General features: G+C 39.2%; 1 protein-coding gene across 3 annotated transcripts in view; it reads left to right on the top strand.

The window, feature by feature from the left end:
• Window positions 1-19,605, top strand: part of gnaz (guanine nucleotide binding protein (G protein), alpha z polypeptide) — a 31,424-nt gene that overhangs the window by 4,616 nt on the left and 7,203 nt on the right. Inside the window, exons 1-2 of one of the 3 annotated variants that reach the window (XM_042396105.1) lie at window positions 10,989-11,233; window positions 11,953-13,297. In XM_042396105.1, coding sequence (XP_042252039.1) covers window positions 12,575-13,297 — 723 coding nt within the window. In that variant the 5' untranslated portion in view covers window positions 10,989-11,233; window positions 11,953-12,574. Of the gene's footprint in view, window positions 1-10,988; window positions 11,234-11,761; window positions 11,826-11,952; window positions 13,298-19,605 lie in introns of those variants that run through there. The other 2 variants (XM_042396106.1, XM_042396104.1) reach the window with 2 other exon arrangements.

Genomic DNA, 19,605 nt, shown 5'->3' with positions numbered 1-19,605 from the left:
TGACATCTCCCTGGCTGCTGGCAGGTACTGCGAGTTGGTCAGTGGTTGGTTTTGGCTTGCCCGTTTTCAACATGGCGGCCAGGTCACAAACTTTCTCATATTACAGCTAAACAGCACACTAAAATGTGTTTCTGAAAACATTTGAGGCGAGAAATAGGCAATGCAGTAACAGAATCTTGATTCATATCTGATCAGCACTGCTTGGTTTCACGGTTTGATCTGAGTTTCGTGAGCTGTGTGTTATGGGGCTGCTTTCTCTCTGTTTCACAGCACATTACTGAGAACACAAAGGGAGGGGGGAGGAACATGAAATGATTGGTTCACTGAATTAATTACGTAATTCTCGTAATAAATGTCCGAGTATAACCACGCCCAATTCAAACCCGATAGCAGGAAAGTTTACAAAAACTTAAATGACACTATATCGAATTTGGATTGAAACTAATCTCCAATATGTTTTAGATACTTGTGTGTACATAAGACCCTAAATTACATAGTTAGAAGGTTATTGTGGATTTGGGTTTCCAGTGGCAGTAAAGCATCCTCAAGAAAGGCTGTCAGTTGGATCAAACACAATCTCAGGGCGGGGCTCAATGAATGAGTAAGGATTAAGTTATCTTTTGGTGTTACATAAAACAACATCAGCTCAATTCATCCCTCTTTTTCTCATTGCCCTCCTTTCTAATCTTTGCTGGTAGTCACACACAGGAGCCTGTCTGTTTTCCTGAGGCCAGCGAGTGAGAGGGCCTTACTTCCAGCACTCAAATCTGAGAGGGCAGAGCAGAGGGGACTAACAGAGCAACTTTGTGTTCCATTGCACACACATAACAGCGGTCATATGACAACAAGGAGGTGGTAGAGAAGGAGGGAGGGGGGAGGGTGGGGGGGGAGATGATGAGGGAGTGCTATGGCCTGCTTACCCACTGGTGAGGGATGTTGGTCTGTACTGAAAGAAATGAAAGGGGCGTGTGTGTGTGTGTGTGTGTGTGTATGCATGGATGGACGCACGTATGCATTTTGTGATATTATTGCAGACCTTTTGGAATACAACCAAAAATAAAGCGTGAGCGCAGAGCAATTAGCTTGTTTTGATAAGGGTGTGCAGGTCTGCAGTTCCAAGAAAATACCTGAAAGTGGAATGAATGAAGCTGGTGGTGTACGTAGGAGACTTATACAGTCCACTGGCATCCTTCATATCTGCTTTTACCAGTACGTTTTTACAATAAATAATAGATTATGATATTGTTTGCGCTGTGGTCTTGTAGAGAAGTCAATTCTGATTTCCATTCAGATTTTCAGTGTTTAACATGCAGTACAGATTGTCTTTCTGTTTGAACAGGTGACACTTTCTCATAATTTTTCTCATATCGCTGCTGTGCCCACACATTCATCCTGTCAACACAATACAAACTGCACTGGTATTGTTATGTGATAAGGGCTTGGTAATAAACCAAGAATATATATTTAAAAAATAGATTTAGCTTTATTGGAAAATGATTACATCATTTGCTGTAAATCTTGCGTAGTCTCTGCAGGTGCAACCGCCCCGCTGCAACAGATGGGATATTTCACTTTTTAATATTTCTTTAAGTAGTTTATTTCACTGATATATTGTCCCTTTAGTTTTTATTTTGTATGGTTCATCAGGTGTTCATTATATTGTTGCATCAACAGCAGCATGAAGTATTTTCCTTTTCCTGTCTCAGTTATCAAATCACCAACTGCAGATAATGTCTGTGGGCTGTAGAAGCCTGAAAGTGTCTGTTACCCACAATTTCCTTCTGTTGCAGAAAGCGTTTATCTTATCTGTCATGACCCAAATGAATATTACGCTGGAGTAAGTGTTTGAATGCAGATTAGAGTGCTTATATTACTAACCTGAATTGCGTTGATCTATGTGATATACGCTACTGTGAGAGAAATTCTTTTTGCGGAAAAAATATCTGTTAACTATGCACCAGCAGCAAAACTATGTAACAGACACATATCCAGTGGCTGACATATGCATAGATATACACTACCACACACACGCGCAAGACTCTAGTGTCCACCTTGTGCCATCTTATCCCTTCACATCAGACAGCCTACCCCTAGCTCAGCCTGTGCACAAACATGCCATTGTCATCACTGGCTGGCCTTGTGACTCAGTGTGACCCACTGGATTGGAGAAGGGGGAACACAGCCATCGAGATCAGGAACGTTAAACAGAGCATTATCGCGAAAAAGCATCTAGCATACAGAGACCCCTCTCCTCCTCCTCCTCCTCCTCCTCCTCCCCTGCCCCTACCCCTACCCCGTCTCCACCCACTAAACGGCCCACTGTTTTGGAGGAGTAGAAAGGAGAACACTGCCCATCATTGTTTTCCATAATGAATGAGTAGTGTCCTCACATGTGTACAGTATACAGGCATCTTTCTCTGAAGTCCGCATTCAGTACAGCATAACAGGAAGTGATAACACGAAATGTTGAACAAACAATTGTGAGAACTAAATTAAGAACTGCATGTACCAGGTTTGAATATTATATTATATATAGACCTTTTGACACACTAATCAGTTTACCAGCTTATGTTGGATTTAGCTTCAACTCCCAGATGATTTGGTAAATTCATAATGAATATATCACGGGAAAATATGGCATGCTTTCATGCATGTTATAGGACATATGTATGAGCTAAAATCACATCCAGCAGACATGGAACAACAGTAGCAAGCATTTGAAGTTGTGTTTCTGGCCACTTGACAAATTTTCTGTATGTCCAATATTTATTCTCCTTTTAGCTCCGCTTTGATGTCCACCAACTCTGGAGATAAATATCTGGCTGTTTAGCTGATTAATGTTCAACTTTCCTCTCCAGCTAGTTGCTAACTTTGTCTGTCCGCCATTTGGTGCTGAGCACGTAGCATACATTGTGTTTATCAGAACATGTTTGCCCAATAAAAAGACTTTGTACTGATGAGAGTGTCTGTAGCTCAAATGTACAGTCCATGTGTGGGCATTAAACCAAAACAATGAGCTAAAAGAAGCTCAAACACTCTGTAGGGCTGCAGACTTGGATGATAATTCTCCCTAATTTAAGCACAAGGAGCAGCTTTTTCACATTAGACAAAAAATCAATTCATTTTTGATTCCGTGCAAATATAAAAAATGATTGATTACAGCATTTTCAATGAGGTACAGAACAGATCTGGGAAGTTTCTGAGTTAATCTAATTGCATTTCATTATTATTATTATTATCAACAGCTGTACTCTAAGCACAAATAACCTTTTGAACTGATTATATGTATACCTCAAGAGCTTTGATCATAATACAGTAAATGCTTCAATTTTAATGACTGAACAAAAGGGCGCTGATTTACCTCAAAACAATCAAACAAAACCTCACTGCTTCACCTCTTGTTACAAGAATCCTGGGTAACCCTGTAGATACAGCATCACCTGACACAATTTGAAGCAAAGCTGCAATCTTCCATTAGAGGCTCTCAGACACCTCCGCCCAGGAGTCGTCTGGTAAAGAAATCCCAAGCGTGCAGTTGCTGACAGGCTCATTCTTGAGACTCTTTGACAGCCCATTTAAATGTGTCTTCAGTAAATGCGGTCAACCAGCTATCCTTGTTCTTGCTTGCTCAGTTTTCACTCAACAGTCCAATCAATTCTCAGGAACAGATGACATACAAGTGGTCATAATTAGTGTGGGATTATGGATTGGATTATTACAAGAAAATGAAGGCTAGTCTGACATATTTACACAAGGATCAGAAAGTAAATGTTGTATAAAGTATTGAGAATGGTGCTCAATATCGTGCTGCCTGCGTCCTATATCTCATATGATTCTGACGTAGAATTGGACAACCACAAAGCTCTGACTCATCACAGAGAAGAGGCCCCTCTAGGTTTGAGTACTTCATTTATCCCATTCCACTGAGATATGCACAGCAAAGCATGCGTTTTGCTTTTTACTAGCAACAATACACACAGTATATTTTTTCAGGAGAATCACATGATATAGCATTATCTACAGGATCTGTGCTAGCAACTGGCATTGGGGTGACATTGATCTATCATTCTGCTGCTAGAAGCATGAAATTGACTGTCTGCTTTTTGTCCCAGATTCCACAATGTTATAGCTGCAGCATATCCAGTGTATGAATTGCACACAAACACCATTCAGTGTTGTGCCATACATATAACCCATCCATATCTCACAGCTTCCGCTTGTCCTCCGGCAAGTCACAAATCTCTCTCTTAACACATTCATGTTCATGATCTGTGTTGTGTGGCTGGATTTTCTTTTTAGCGTGTACCACTTCACTTTACATGTGATTCAATACTAATTACAGTAAAGAGTTATTGTCGTTTTATGTCAGTCTCGCTTTATATCTTTGGCTTTTGGAACTGGAACGAAACATCTAACCTGTTTGCTACTATTACTAATCAGCTCAAAACGTCATTACCCATTTGTGAGCATCTAGTCATACAGTACAGTAAATTCGGTGTGGTAAAAAGATTATCAGACGTATTGGAAGTCGTAAAAGAACAACATCCCTATTTTATTTGTTTAAGATTCCCCCGTTTAAGGGTGGAAAAAGGATTTTGACAGATTAAGATTATGATCGTTGAAGTAGCCAGTTCCATTTTATCAGGAACTCTTACTGTAACTCTCTTGTATTAGCTGAGAAATGTAAAAATTCTTGGAAACCTTGCCAAACTGGTAACATCTCCAGCAGGCCTTCAATGAGCTCTAGCAGAACTGATTCAAGACTCCTCTCGGCTCTACTCTGACGCAGTAGTCCTGCTGTATGCACAATGCAGAGCACACAAAGAAGCAAGTATGTTTAAAAAACATACTTATATGAAAAAAGTAAGGTTTTATAACTTTTTCTCCTGGCTATTTTGTCAATAGTGCTGTCTGTAAAGTATTTTCTTTGTTTCCACAGGGCCAATTTCAATATATTTTTTCAGATTCACATAACCCACTTTAAGTTTAGAGTTGACTGAGAAGTTTTAATATTATGTCATCAACTTTTTTGAGTGATGAGAAATATCCTGGTTTGTCTGGATCAAAGCGGCAGCCCTTAAAAAAAAGCTGTTTACTGTTCTATCTATTTTAATTCTTCATTATTTAGCCAACGCTCTGTCAAATTGGTCAATATTGACACCGACAACCAATCAAATACAATAACCTTGCCACAAATCCTTCCGTTGTCAAGTTTATAATGGATTTAATAACTTTTATAATATAACTTTTGTTGACACTGTCACAGAGATGTTGATTCAACTCTATGGTCAGTTTCTCAGCTGTACCTAGTTGTGTTGCTAATATAATGTAACAGATTTTGTATGAAATGCGTCTCATACACTAACCATATAGATGTATGGTGATAAATTAGTATGAGGATGACTGTCAGTGACCCTTATCATGTGCACACATGGTAGTTATTACAACATACCGTATAATTCTAAGATTTCTTTCATATGGGTATTTACCTTGCACCAAGACTTTCTTGGCATCTAAAACTAGAGTAGCTAAAAGTGAGTTTGAGCTTTAAAGACTTGATTTGAGTCATGTGTAGTCTATCAACCACAAATATGCTGTGGTCCACAGTATTTAGCATAATACTGCAAAGATTGAAACCTCATGTCTTCAATCTAAAATTACAAGAGTAAAAGTAAAATACAAGATTTCTTGTTCATAGAGACTTGTATTTTTACGTATGTCAGGCTGTAATTTCTTGATTTCAGCTGATGTTACTGACCCACTGTGTCCATTTTATGATAGCCTGATAACTTTTTTATAAGACTTAAATTTTTGTCATTTTGCTCCTAATTCGGTTGGTTTTATTTATTTCAAAACATGAAATTTTTTCAGTTCAAGCAAACTGTAAAATTGTTTGATGAATCTGTTAGTTGTTCCATTTGCTTCAGTTTTCAGTCACAGAGCAATGAAGAATGCTTTTGTGGAGTTTTATTTCTTTCAAAATATTCAAATTGAAAATGAGAAGTCATGGGAATATTTACGGTTGCAGAGCTTTATTGAGAAGGCCAGAGCAGCTAGAACATATCTGCTCCTGATTAAATATTTACAAACCTCCCGTGATTACAGCCTCAAGACTATGATTGCTTTATCACTGACCAACCATGCAGCACTAATATATATCAATATTCAATATTTTACCCTCACAAAGACATCATTTTGTGATTTTTTTTGTTGGCAGCACACTGAAATGAAACTTAGATCTGCACAAGGACTGCTGTCCTTGTGTTTACCGTTTTTGCAGTTGCGAATGATATTCTCATGTGTTTCAACTGTCAACAGTGTCATTACCAGAGTTTAAAATTCCCATCCCTTTTCAGAGAAATGCTAACGTCCATGGAAATCGTGTGTGTAGCACCAATGCTCTGCTGTAACATCAACAGTTTCATCAGCAATGATCTATAAAAACTGTGAATGTCACCCTTCCCTCCACTTCAGGATCAGGTTACAGGTGTGCAAATCCACTTCAGTGCATTTTTTTTTTTTATCATTTCACTTCATCATAATGCAAATTCACAGTCATGCTGTTTCTCTGTAAGTCTTCTGTCTTTTTTTCCCTGTTACATTTCAAATCACTGCCCTGTGTGGGAAAAATGCCAACAATCATGTCTACCTGAAAGAGGATTAGTCTGCCCGAACATCCGTTTAGCAGATTTTCAGTTATATATGCCTTCATTTGGGAATTAAACCTTCCATGCATTCCTCTTTGTTTTGTTATCCACTGCTGGTCAAAATCCCTTCTTTTACTTAAACTCTTAAACTAAGCCCTGTCTATACCGAACTGTCTCATCTGTAACCTTGTGGTTGTATAAATTGTGGAAGACAACAGTAGTTGAAGAAAGCATGCACATTGATCACTCCACTAATGCATTGCTTATTCACAGCCTGTGTGCCAACAAATAAATTAATAATGTCTCTCCAGTAGAGCGTCTTGTCTCGCTTAGAGGCCTTCTCTGCTCGGCTAGGCAACTTTCTGTCCCAGTGATCTCACAAGGCTATATTTTCATTTTTTTTTATTTTACTACAACATATTTTTATCCGCTGATTTCTATACACCTCTTAGTCACTCACAGCACAGTTGGTATTTCCTCAAAACAAAGAATCCAGAACTGAAAAATCGCATACGGTTAGTCTTGACAACCGCCACAGAGCTAATAAATATCCGACACGGCCCAAAGGTTTGATCACAGTTTCACTCTAACTGCTTAATCTTGACACAATAGCAGGACTTAGTACAGATCTGGGGATTAGCTACTGTTTCACTCCTGGGGTTTTGGATATTATTGTTAAAAATCACTTTGCTAGATTCCAGTAAGACTCTGACACTGTATATGGATACTGACCAGACAGCCTTAAGTCTTTCAATAGCCTCTTCTTGTCATGCAGCCAGGGGAAAACTAGTCAGATGCAAGAGGCTACCTTCCAGCTACTTAAACAGCTGCCTTTGGATGAGAATGCATAAGCACTGTGCAGCTGATCATTAGGCATGTGAGCATTTTTTTTCTGTGTGCATGTACTATAATGTTAGTTAGCTGGAGGGACTCTTGGTGCTGCTGGAATGCTTCTTTATGTAATGCAAGCATCCATCATTAAGATCAGTTAGACTGAGATAACATTGCACTTTTTATTAGTATTTATACATATTATTTATTACACAGTGCAAGGCCTGTTGCGAAAATGCATGAATGATGGTGACACACAAAATTCAATAGGCCGGCTAACCCGTTGGGCATATGGATATGAATTACCGTACGGTCATCAGAGAGTCACATTTCCTTAGCACCATACTGTTCTGAATAGTCACACTTAAATTGGCCATACATGTGTCTTTTTGTATAATCCTAATGAGAATAATGAATGTAGCAGCAGCAGTGTTTTCAGTCTCTTTCTCAACGCAGGTGCCAGTCCCCAGGTTGCTGCTCAAAAGTCCTTGGCCTTGCTTAGCTGTGATGAATGGGCTATTTTCTCGATTTAGTTAGTTTTGATGTAAATGCGTAGTGGTTAAGTGGTTGATAAATGGAAATATGATTGCTTTCTAGTCCCCTGCTGAAGACAACAATTTATTTATGACACAGATGTTGTAAAGTACAATATTCCTCCTGCTGCCTGTCCACTGCAGGTTTACTCTAACTGGAACATCTCATCCGATCCCCTCATGAAATGCAAGCCTGCTGACCACAGCACTGACACACACACCTGCACACCTCATTCATAAACCATTGAAAGATGACTAAAAAGCGCACCTGTGCCTTTCACCTTTTCTTTTTTAGCATCACACATTTTTGCTTTTCATTTATAAAAGTAAAACATTTCCCTGCATCTGTTCTTCTTCGCACACCTGAGCACAAGCGGGCCTCGAACACATCTATCAATCCCATCGTTACACATTACACCAAAGCGCCAAAGCATCACCTGGTTTTCCCATTCTTCTACTGACATCATAGGCAGTTTAATTTAATTTGATTTAAATCATGCGTCTTCAGTGGCACAGTGAGATTGATTTCACACCAACACATAATGGATTTAACATGCTTGCTTGGCTTTTTCAAATGGCTGCTATGAGATAAAGTTGAATGTTATATGCTTTTACAATAGCTCTACTGACCTGGAACTCTCAGTTTATTGTCACCATTCACCGGGTGATGTGTTCACTGAGCCTACAAACAGATGAGACTACACCAGCCAATCTTTTATTTCCTCTTTTTTTAAAGTTATATTTTTAAGGGTTGTTTGAATAAAATCATTATGACACTTGATTATTAACCACCTAAACGATTTAACTGGTTTCTCATCCTCTCGGACTAGAAAGCTAGAAATGATCCACATTATTTAAACACACATACTTCCTGTGTGTGTTTAATTTTCAGTTTGATATTTCTATCTGTGTGTGTGTGTGTGTATTCACAGTTTGTCCAAACTATTATGGCATCTGTAAATACAGTGTAACACATTTGTCTTTTAACAAATTTTGTGCCTGAGCAGTAACATTGAGCCTCTGATGGATTAAAATCACCACTCAATTTAATGTGATTGACCCTAATTTTAATAGCATTTTTGTGGCCTCAACAGCTGCAGCAGGAAAGAGAACGTTACACAATAGAAACACATTGTGGCTACATGTAATCATCTCTAATAAAAAGGCATGATTGTAATTATTTGCACCATGGTAAATTAATAATAGGAGGTAAGCACCTGGGAGATTGATGGAGGGAGAGCTGAGGGGCCGTGTACAGCAGGAGCTGTGAAGGAAAGACAGCAGAGTGAAAGGGTTCGGTCTCATCTTGTCTATCACATTACCTCAGCTCTCATGATACATCAAGATACTGGCCTCTCTCCATGGCCCCCATGGCTCTGCCTCCGCTCACTTACTCTTAAAGTGACACGCCTCTTCTTTGTACCAGAGCCAGCACAGTGTGTGATAGCACAGGTGTCATCGAACTGAAACACTTTTTTTTGAAAGATGGTTGGGAGTATATATGGATAGATATGAGTTACCATAGGAGGTAAGCTGGGAAATGTGTCCTTATTGAGTAAAGATGGTGACACTGCAAGCATCATGTGGAACCTTGTTTTGTTAGACTTATCAGTGATTATATATAAGTCAGGAATCCATTTGTTGTTGCTTGCATTCAGGGCTATTTCAACTTTGAATTAGACTATGTAATTTGTAATAAAAAAAAATTATGCATGTCTTCATTCTGTAGGCGCTTGCTTAATTAATTTTTGTTTATTTTTTGTTGAAAATTTTCAAAGTTCCAGGCATTTCATCCTGCTGTGTTATGCTCTAGTTGTTAGGATGTAGGTAAGCAACAGACTGCTTCTTTGTATGCAGTGTAATAGCATGGGGAATATTATTAATAAGAATTTAATGTGATAATAATATACACTGATTTTCCACTGCCGGCACACTACTTCCTTCGCAATTATCTAAAGTGGCATAACTTCAAAAAGTGAAGAAATGCGGGTGCTGCATATTTTCTGAAATAGCAAATTGAAAAGACTTCACACGCAGCTTTAATGTGTTTCATAGGCTCTCGAAATCAGTGATGTGCATTAACCGGTTTGGCTGGCTATGCCATTTTGAGAGGGTAGTCAGGTGCCTGAAGCCAGGAAACAATGCTCTCCACTCTGTTTGTGTTGTGATGCTTTGTTATGGCTTTGTTCTGCTCTGTTTGTCCTTTCAGTCTTTTGAAGAGTGGACCTCACTCACTGAGCTTTGACAAATGCTCTCTCGCCCTCTCTCTCTCTCTCCGCGCTCTCTCTCTCTATCTGACAGGTCTGCAGAGTATAGTTTCGCCAACAAAACTAGGCCACAGTATGATTTCACATTTGTTACTCAGCCAATAGCATGCAGTCTGTTTCAATGTGCATCTATTTATCACAGAATCCCACAGGCATTCACTGCACCAAATTCCTTTTGCTTTAAATCTATCACATACTTTAAGACAGTATTTTATTAATGTCCCAAAACTTATTAGAATTCAGTATTTGTTTTAATAAAGTATAAGTGCTACCTCCTGAAGAGATAATATATAAAAGTAGGAGCAGAATAAAACCAAATATTCCCAGATATATCTTTATTCCGTTTCTGATCACAGTGTAGCATTTGAAGGATATCAACGCAGATGTCTGGTTAAGGAGAAGAGGCTTTACAGCGGTATGAAAGCATGAGAGGCACCTGCTGGCTTGAGCCTGTTATTTTCCACTGAGATAGTAAATAAGCATTTCACCTGATGTTGTTTTGCTGAACAGCTCTAAGAGAGAAAGGCAGACTAAAATGAGGACGACCAGAAGTACTGGGCTGTAGCGTGAAGAGCGGAAGATGCTATTGGTTACAAGGAAACGCATTTATCTTGTTTATCCTGCATCGGCTTCCTTTCAAATTGTGGAGTTTGTTTTCCTAAGCCTGTTTCAATGAGTATGTTTGACCTTGATTGTGTATGTAATGACTGTATGTGTGTGTGCGGTGGTGTTAAATGGGTAGGCGTGGTGAGCTGAGATCTACCTTGGCTCAGTCTATGGTAACACAGGACTGCAGATGGAGAGGGTTGGGGTGTGTGACTGTTAGGAGCAGAAAACTGTGTACACAATATAAAGGTAGCATGGCAATGGTTGAATGGGAAGTGTGCAGGTTCGTATGCATGCGACTGTATATGCTTTTATGGCCAGTCAGTCATTTTCCATTTGATGAAGAAAGGTAAAGTATTACATTTGGTATTTTTATGTAATAGTTCAACAGTTTGCTTATTAGTTTTCTTTCCAAGTGTGAAATAAGAAGATTGATATCACTGTCATGTCTGTGTGTTCATGTGGTGCTAGAGCCAGGAGGTAATTAGCCTAGCTTAGCATAAAAACTGGAAGCAGGAACAAACAGCTAACTTGGCTCTCTCCAGAGTTCAAAAATACACCTACAAGCACCTCTGAGGCTCATTAATTTACACATTGTATCTTGTTTGTTTAATCTGTACACAAATAGAATTGCAAAAACGACAATTTGTGGTGCAGAGTTCCTATGGCTATACCGTGGGTTGCTAGATTCAATTGATGAGCACAGGTTCTGGTATAGGTCTTTATACAGGCACAATAGTAACACACCAGGCAACCTGTGGCAACAAGACTCCAGGAAGTGACTACATTCAGGTATTGTTAGCCAGGCTAGCTGTTTCCTCTTGCTTCCAGTCTTTATGCTAAGGTAGGCTAATTTCCTTCCTGGCCCCAGGTCCATACTTAACACACCCACGAAAGTGGTATCATTCTTCACATCCCACTCTCACAGAGAAAGCAAACAGGTATATTTTCCAACTGTTGAACTATTCATTTAACATACAGATTAATGATGGGACTGAAAGTGATGAAACTGGTCTTTTTTCTCTTGAAACTGCTATTCATTTCTCTCTTCTGTTTATGTGTTGGCAGGCTCAGAGGCCTTCAGTTGTCTGGGAGAAATCACACCGCAGAAGAAACAGAAAAGAATTTATCAGGAAGAGCAAGCGAAACAGGCCAAATATCGAACTGAGGTGGATGGTTGCAGTAGCCAAACAAGGGCGACGCACCACAAGAGCCATGTGGGAGGAGAGTGAGGGGGTTTTCCTATTCGCACTCATCAAGCCCAAACACTTTCTCTGCTGACATACGTGAACGTTCCTCAGCCTTCCTCCAGAGCTCTTCCTCAGGGGGAGCCCCTGCTATGAACCCCAGCTCCCTTGGCTTCAGCAGGCAGTCCAACCTCAGTGCCAGGCGCTGTGTGGGCATCCCACAAGTCTGGGTTCTGCCCACACAGGACTCACAGACTGCCCCTGAACAAAAAGAATGAAATACTCCTGAGTCACTCCTCTGCGAGGTGGCTCTCCTGTCTAGTGTTAAATTGAGCTGTTGTGAAGTTTTGTCTGCCTTTTCCCCAACAAGCTCCTGTCTTTAGTGATAACCCTCTCCACCAACTCTTCCACCAGCTCCTTTTGCTGTCACCACTTCATTATAATTTGCTTTCCCATCAAGCAGCAGCACGAGTTCCTTTGTGCTTACCACGTGGTGGAGGACCATGGGATGCCGTCAGAGCTCGGAGGAGAAGGAAGCAGCGCGGCGCTCGCGGCGAATCGACCGCCACTTGCGCTCAGAAAGTCAGCGGCAGCGGCGTGAGATCAAACTATTGTTGCTGGGCACCAGCAACTCTGGCAAGAGCACCATTGTCAAACAGATGAAGATCATTCACAGCGGAGGCTTCAACCTGGAGGCCTGCAAGGAGTACAAGCCCCTCATCCTGTACAATGCCATCGACTCGCTCACGCGCATCATCCGTGCCCTCACCACCCTTAAGATCGACTTTCACAATGCTGATCGCGCCTATGACGCTGTGCAGCTCTTTGCCCTCACAGGGCCGGCTGAGAGCAAGGGAGAGATCACTCCAGAGTTGCTGGGGGTCATGAAACGTCTGTGGGCTGACTCAGGGGTCCAGGAGTGCTTTCAACGATCCAATGAGTACCACTTAGAGGACAACACTGCCTACTACCTGAATGACCTGGACCGCATCTCCGCACCTGAGTATATCCCTACTGTAGAGGACATCCTACGATCCCGCGACATGACCACCGGCATTGTAGAGAACAAGTTCACCTTCAAGGAGCTCACCTTCAAGATGGTAGACGTGGGTGGGCAGCGTTCAGAGAGAAAGAAGTGGATCCACTGTTTCGAGGGCGTGACCGCAATCATTTTCTGTGTCGAGCTAAGTGGCTATGACCTCAAACTCTACGAGGACAACCAGACGGTAAGAAAAGTCTGTTTTAAAGTGCCTTCACACTCATTTTTCATATTTTCACTCACAATGAATGTACGCATATGCACACATACGTACGTGCACACTAACATGTTTGAAGAAGGACAAGGAAGATATCAATCCAATTCACAGAAAATCTATAAATATTCTCTCTTATTAAGTTTTTACACCATTTATGAGAAGGGATGCAATATTTATTTCCTAGCGTGGGATTAGATAATCTAAGTGGTGACAATATCTCTCCCTGTGAAATAGATATTACTGATAATCTGACTAACTTGGTAAATAGATTATGTTCTATGCAATTACTTTCAAATTATAACTGTTCAAAGGAAAAGACAGTACATTTAAAAATATATATATTTTAAAATATTCACCATATCTGTTGTTTTTCATATAGTGAATAAAGGCAAATGCTAAGAGGTATTAAAACTATCAAACAAGTGAATCACATGATATACAAGTATCACTTCAAGTGATTTTCTATACAATGGCTGTGAGAACACAAGCCTGTTCTGCAGTGTCACTTCCTCTCTGTATATCCTGTCTTCAACACAACCACCACACTGTGGTTACACATATACAGGGATTACATTTGCCCTTGTCAACATTTTTTTAAAAATAGCAGCTGTTTGAAAGAAATCATTTTTGGAAACTGTGTTAATACTTCTGATTGAGGTGATAGTTTGGTATTTTTAACAAAGGGAACTGCTGAAAATTTTATTCCAGCTGCAAAAATTAGGAGTTAAAGATATAATTGTTTTCCAAGGTTTATATTGCCAAGGTTAGTAAATCCAGTATGTCCATTATGTCCAACTTTTTCATTTTAAATTACTTATGTTTACTTTCAAATATGATCAAATTAATGACAGCAACTTGCTCAACACATGGACACACAGCTGTCTAATGGAGACAACTTGGTGGGAACAATTGCACAGTCTTTAGCTCACTGATAGATTACCTAACCGCCAAGCTGCTATACAGCTTATCACTTCAAGTAGGAAAACAGAACTTGAACAAATACGTGCAGAGTAAAGTTCATTCTTGACCTTGGAAACAGTAGTCTGACAAAATAATCTTGACTCAAAGTCCACTTACTAGCTTTTTTTTTTTGAGAGAGAAAGAGAGAGAGAGATTGAGAAAAAGCTACAAAGGTCAGGTCTTAAAGTGCAGGATGCAAATATGTAAAACTTATAAAGGTCTACCCAAATTTAGGTCAGAGATTGTATGTATGAGTATGAGCTTTTCTGTGTGGAGAGCAGGCTCTTTGAATTGAGGGATTGGTAATGGAAATTTAACAGAAAGCCAACCATGTTTGTCTTCTTATCATCTAATTTTCCCACTGCAACAAGCTCAAGTTTTTAAGATAGAATTGCAAAGGGCAATAAAATCCCTACACAGCATCCGAGACCATTCTGTGCGTTCTTTTCATCCTTTTACTCTCATTCTAAATGATATGACTAAATGACATACCACAATTCTTCTACAATCCATTCAGTTTTGTTTAATAAACAATTTGGAAGGCCTTATCCAAATTTTATGGTCCTTATCCAAAGTTCTTTAGCTGGGGGCATGAGTGGACTGACTTTGTAGAAATGGATGAAATGCATTCACTCTGCCTTAATGTCTTAACAAACAAAGCTATTTTTAATCTGTCTGAATGAAAAGAGCAGTCAGTGTTAGTTATCTCCTCTTCATGGTTTTGGAATTTGAACGATTTCCTATCCATAGCATGTCCATTTCCTTATCAGAGTGTTTTGGAATGGTTGGGTCGTTATTGCTTGTTTAACTGCCTATTTGATAATGGAAGGTCAACAATAGATACTATTTTACTTTCTTGGTCTAGATCAGTTATAAGGGGCCAGTTATTTTCTGTTTCCACAAGCATTACATTTTTTCCCGAAGACGCTCCAGTATCCATGTTCACCTTCATGTCTTCATACAGTCTTGACGAGAAATAACTCCACTTCATTCCTTTAGCTGAATTGGCCTGATAATTCATGGGTTACCCTGATAAAACAGGTTGTACACTGTGCCAGGTTGGAACATGAAATCAATTAGTTTTATAGGTTAAAAATAAAGTCTGAGGAGAAAGATGCAGTATGGTGTTAATTGAGTTCACAGAATGAAGTGTGAGGCTGTACCTGTGAGAATTAGCAGGTTGTGAAGGCACTGTGTAGCAATGGGAGTTCACAGGTGCCAGAAAAAAACAACTTTTATGATTTCCACATAGGGGGGAGGAAGAACAAAGCAAAGGTTCAAAAGTACCAGAAAGACGTCCTGAAATGAGAGCAACCATGCTTTATCAAAGAGGCATGCAGCACACTCCTTGGTGCAAGATGCATGATGCAAGATGCTAATACTGATATTTTTGACGTTGGTTTGCTGCCTTTATGTTTTCAAGCTAAGTTAAAGATCTGTTTGAACATACCAACAGGGCGTTTTCAGTTGGTCCATGTTCAACTTGTGAATTAGATTAGAATAAATCAATCAGATATACTGACATTAATGCTAGCTGGCTGTGACATGCTGCCTTATGTGATTCAGATGAAACTCTTTCAAAAAGCCTGTCTTTGTGTTCCCCTTGGCTGCACTGACACAGAGATTCATCAAACATCAACTGCTCTGATACATTCTGTTCAGTTTATATACATATATATATGTATATTATTTTAAATATGTCATCATTGTCTGTATGTTGAAGTCACAGCTGGTGTGTTTGAGATGAGCACACATGCTCCGTGTTATTCTTCATCACAAGATCAATGCTGTTCACATGTAGACATGCTCTTTCATTTCCTTGCATCTAAGCCACTTAACCTTTTCATTATGAGGGCTTTTAGAGCCTATCCCTGCATGCAATCAGCGAGAGGCCAGGCCTATCACTTAACCATCTTTCTGAGAGGTGACAACCACTGTTAGATCATGCAACTGAAAGAGTACCATAAATGACTCAACCTTTGACTGTAACCATTTCTAAACGGTTACAGTCAAAGTTATGGCCATGTGCATGTTCATTAAAGGATATGGCTGCTGATTTTCTATATTTTTCTTATTGTCAACAAATCTCATGTGCAGAACCAAACCAACAATGAATTGATCCTACTTAAAAGTATTGTGTGTGTGTCCAAAAACTATTAAAAACATGTCAATGAGCTACACTATTGCACTGGGTGACATGTAGAAAATTTCCAGCAATATCCTTTAATGGGCAGTTCAGTTGCCAAAGTTCTGTGCCAACAATTTTCCTTAGCTAAATTATTTTTCCATGGTCTACCATCTATCTGTCTCTCTCAATTGCATATTGTTAGAAAAGCTTCACATAAGTTTACAAGAAAATTACACAGGGCACCATTAACACAAACATGTCTGTAGTTAAATTAGCATCAAATCCAAGATGCAGGAAAAATGAACATTTTATAGGTGAAGCCAGAACTGTAGTAAGCTGAACCTTATGTAATTAGCTATTTCATTATTAAGTAGGTGGTCTTATAACAGATGCAACAGTGTATGTGTGTCCCCATTTTCTTATTCATATTTCTCTACTAAAGTATGGTTATATTCATGCACAATATTTAATGGATGAGTAGAACATAAATATGGCAGAAATTTGCAGAAGTGTGTCAGAACTCAGGGCTTGTTAAAGCATGACCTACAGGGAGAATCCACACACACATATTTTAAACTGAATATCACAGTATCCATCAGCTGTGTATTTAGTTTGATGCAATCACACCACAATAATGCCGAATGAATTTGTAAATTTGAACCCGTCATTAAAAGGGTACTCATACACTAGCATGGAAACAGTGAACTTGTCTCATTAGGATGAGATGTTGTAGTTATGATGCACTAGCATACGAATGGTGGCCATGCAAGAAATCAGGCATCACCCTCATAAATCTACAGGACCATCTGGCAGACAGAATGATGCAATAGCAACTCAAAATATCATGTTCACTGTACACCTTGTCTAAATGTTACTGGATTGAGTGCAGGTATGTCTCTGTGGTTCCTTCAACATCTATAGAAGGCTCTACAGCAGATTCCTGCAACCTGGAGCCGCCCACTTCCATAACCACTGCCAACTGAAACAACACTGCTGAACAGCTGTTACCTAACACATAGTCTAGCCTTTACATGCTCAATGCATCTGCAATGTGAGAAAGAGAAGAATGTTTCTATCTGTGTCTCTGGTTACAATTTTTATATCACAAACCAGCTGATGGATATAACTGCAGTGAAACCCAAATTGATTTCTGTTACATTGAGTTATGCATCAGTTATGATTAAGGTTAGGTGCTCCATGAAATGAAGGTCAGTACAATGAGAGGGTGAAGGATGGGTTAATTAAGCTGACCCCGAATGAGATGCAAAGAGATAATTAATTATTCTGACAAGCTACTCTAGAAGATGAAATAAAAGTAAAATTTGTGCAAAAATACTATTAGTAACCAGGCAAATATACCAACAACATATCAACCGTTTAGAACAGGAGATTTAAAATCTGAGACTGTGGGCCTCCCCTCAGACAAAGCTCGGAAAAAGTCCCCCCTTAGTTTACGTGCTTAGTTTTGCTCAATTCCTGGATGCCTATGGGATCATGATTGTGTTATTCGATCCCATAGACACTCAACAATTGAGCCAAGATAGCCTGATATTGCTGTTTGACATACTTCAGACTACATCAAATACATAAAAAAGGTCTGTCTGAAGGCATTTATTTGGTTCTGACTATAGGAAAGTGGAAAAAAACAGTAAAAATCTCTACTACTGTATCTCTGAACTATCTCTTTAACCAAATCACACACGCAAACACACATGTGGGCTATTCTATGTGATCTCTTTTTGTGATCTCCTAATGTAATATTTTTTCACTTCTCTTCACTGAGCCTCCCCTGAAACTGTTTGGAGCCCCCCTGGGGAGGCCTGCCTCTCACTTTGAAAACATCTGGCTTAGAATAAACAAGTCACTATATAATACTTACAGACTACTACACAAAATATGCTACTAACACTCAGACAGTTGTGCTGATAGCAAAAAAAAAAAACAGTCAGCTAGCATGCTCCAATTAAAGACAAGGCAACAAGTTGACATGTTCCAGAAAACAGACACTGATGATCAACTAGAGAAAAAAGGCGTCTAGTACACAACAGAATATTAGGCAGACTCATCTCAAGGGAAATGTACATATTTCTGAGAAAACGACGTCATATTTTTCATCTAATCAGTAAGAAAACAAGACAGCTGTGTAGATTCTTGATAAAGAACAAAACATTTGACCACATCCTTGCCTCAAAATTTTGCAAAATACATTACTATAATGTATTATGCATTACTATACCCTCAAATACCTACTAAAAGGCCACAATTTTGTATTTATTAGGTAGTACAGTAGAAAAACTAGATTTAACAGCTGGATGCACAGTGAATGCATGACCTATGCAGAGGAAAAGTGTATATGTATTGGTTCTAGCCTCCCATGAAGTAACATCTTAGAAATCTCAATTAGCAGTAAAGCTGCTATTCAGTATATATAATTATTGCTAATTAATGATGCTTTTACAATTAAATGTTAAGGGGAGCTGTGATTTTAACTAGTTTTAACTGTCTAGCAGTAGAGGTCATTTCCCTCCAGCATCAGTAATTTTTATTCTTTGTCTCAGTGAAAACTGACTTCTGGTAAAGAGACTTCAACCCAAATAAAAAAAAAACTTCTTATGAAAACAAAACTGTGACATGAAACAATCCTTAATCACAACACAGTCACTGACTCAACTTTACGGACAAAAGGTGACTCATCAATTTCAGTTCAAGTGCAACTCTGACTCATCTGTTTCTTAGTCTAACTTGCAAGTACTGCATTTCTGTGAATCAATGCTGCGTAATGCTTGATGATGAGCATTTTTGAATAGAGGCTCTATGAATTATGTCTTATCTAATGACAGCAGGACTGATTGTGGAAGTTGAATCACACAGCCAAAGGTGATGAACCAAAGCTTGCTGTTTGTTGGAAAATTCTGTTTCAACTTTAAATTTTTGCATCAGATTTTAAGTGCGCACATAAACTGTATGGTGATCTCTGATTAATGGCTCTGATAACAGTCTGTATACATGTACAAAACCGTTTGATTTGCTTTGAAGGTCCTCATTAGAGGAAAGCGTGTTGTTTTTATAATGATGGCTTGTCGTGTCCAGTGTTCATCTTAGTGATATTAACCTTCAAAGCCTTGATTCAGTGTCACAAAAGCAGAAAACAAACTTCGTCCAACCAGAATGACACCAGTTCAGTTTCAAC

The sequence above is a fragment of the Thunnus maccoyii genome, chromosome 19 (genome assembly GCF_910596095.1).
Source record: "Thunnus maccoyii chromosome 19, fThuMac1.1, whole genome shotgun sequence".
Classification (NCBI taxonomy): Eukaryota; Metazoa; Chordata; class Actinopteri; order Scombriformes; family Scombridae; genus Thunnus; species Thunnus maccoyii.
Note: the sequence above shows the minus strand (reverse complement) of the source record. Positions and strands in the feature narration are given on the sequence as shown.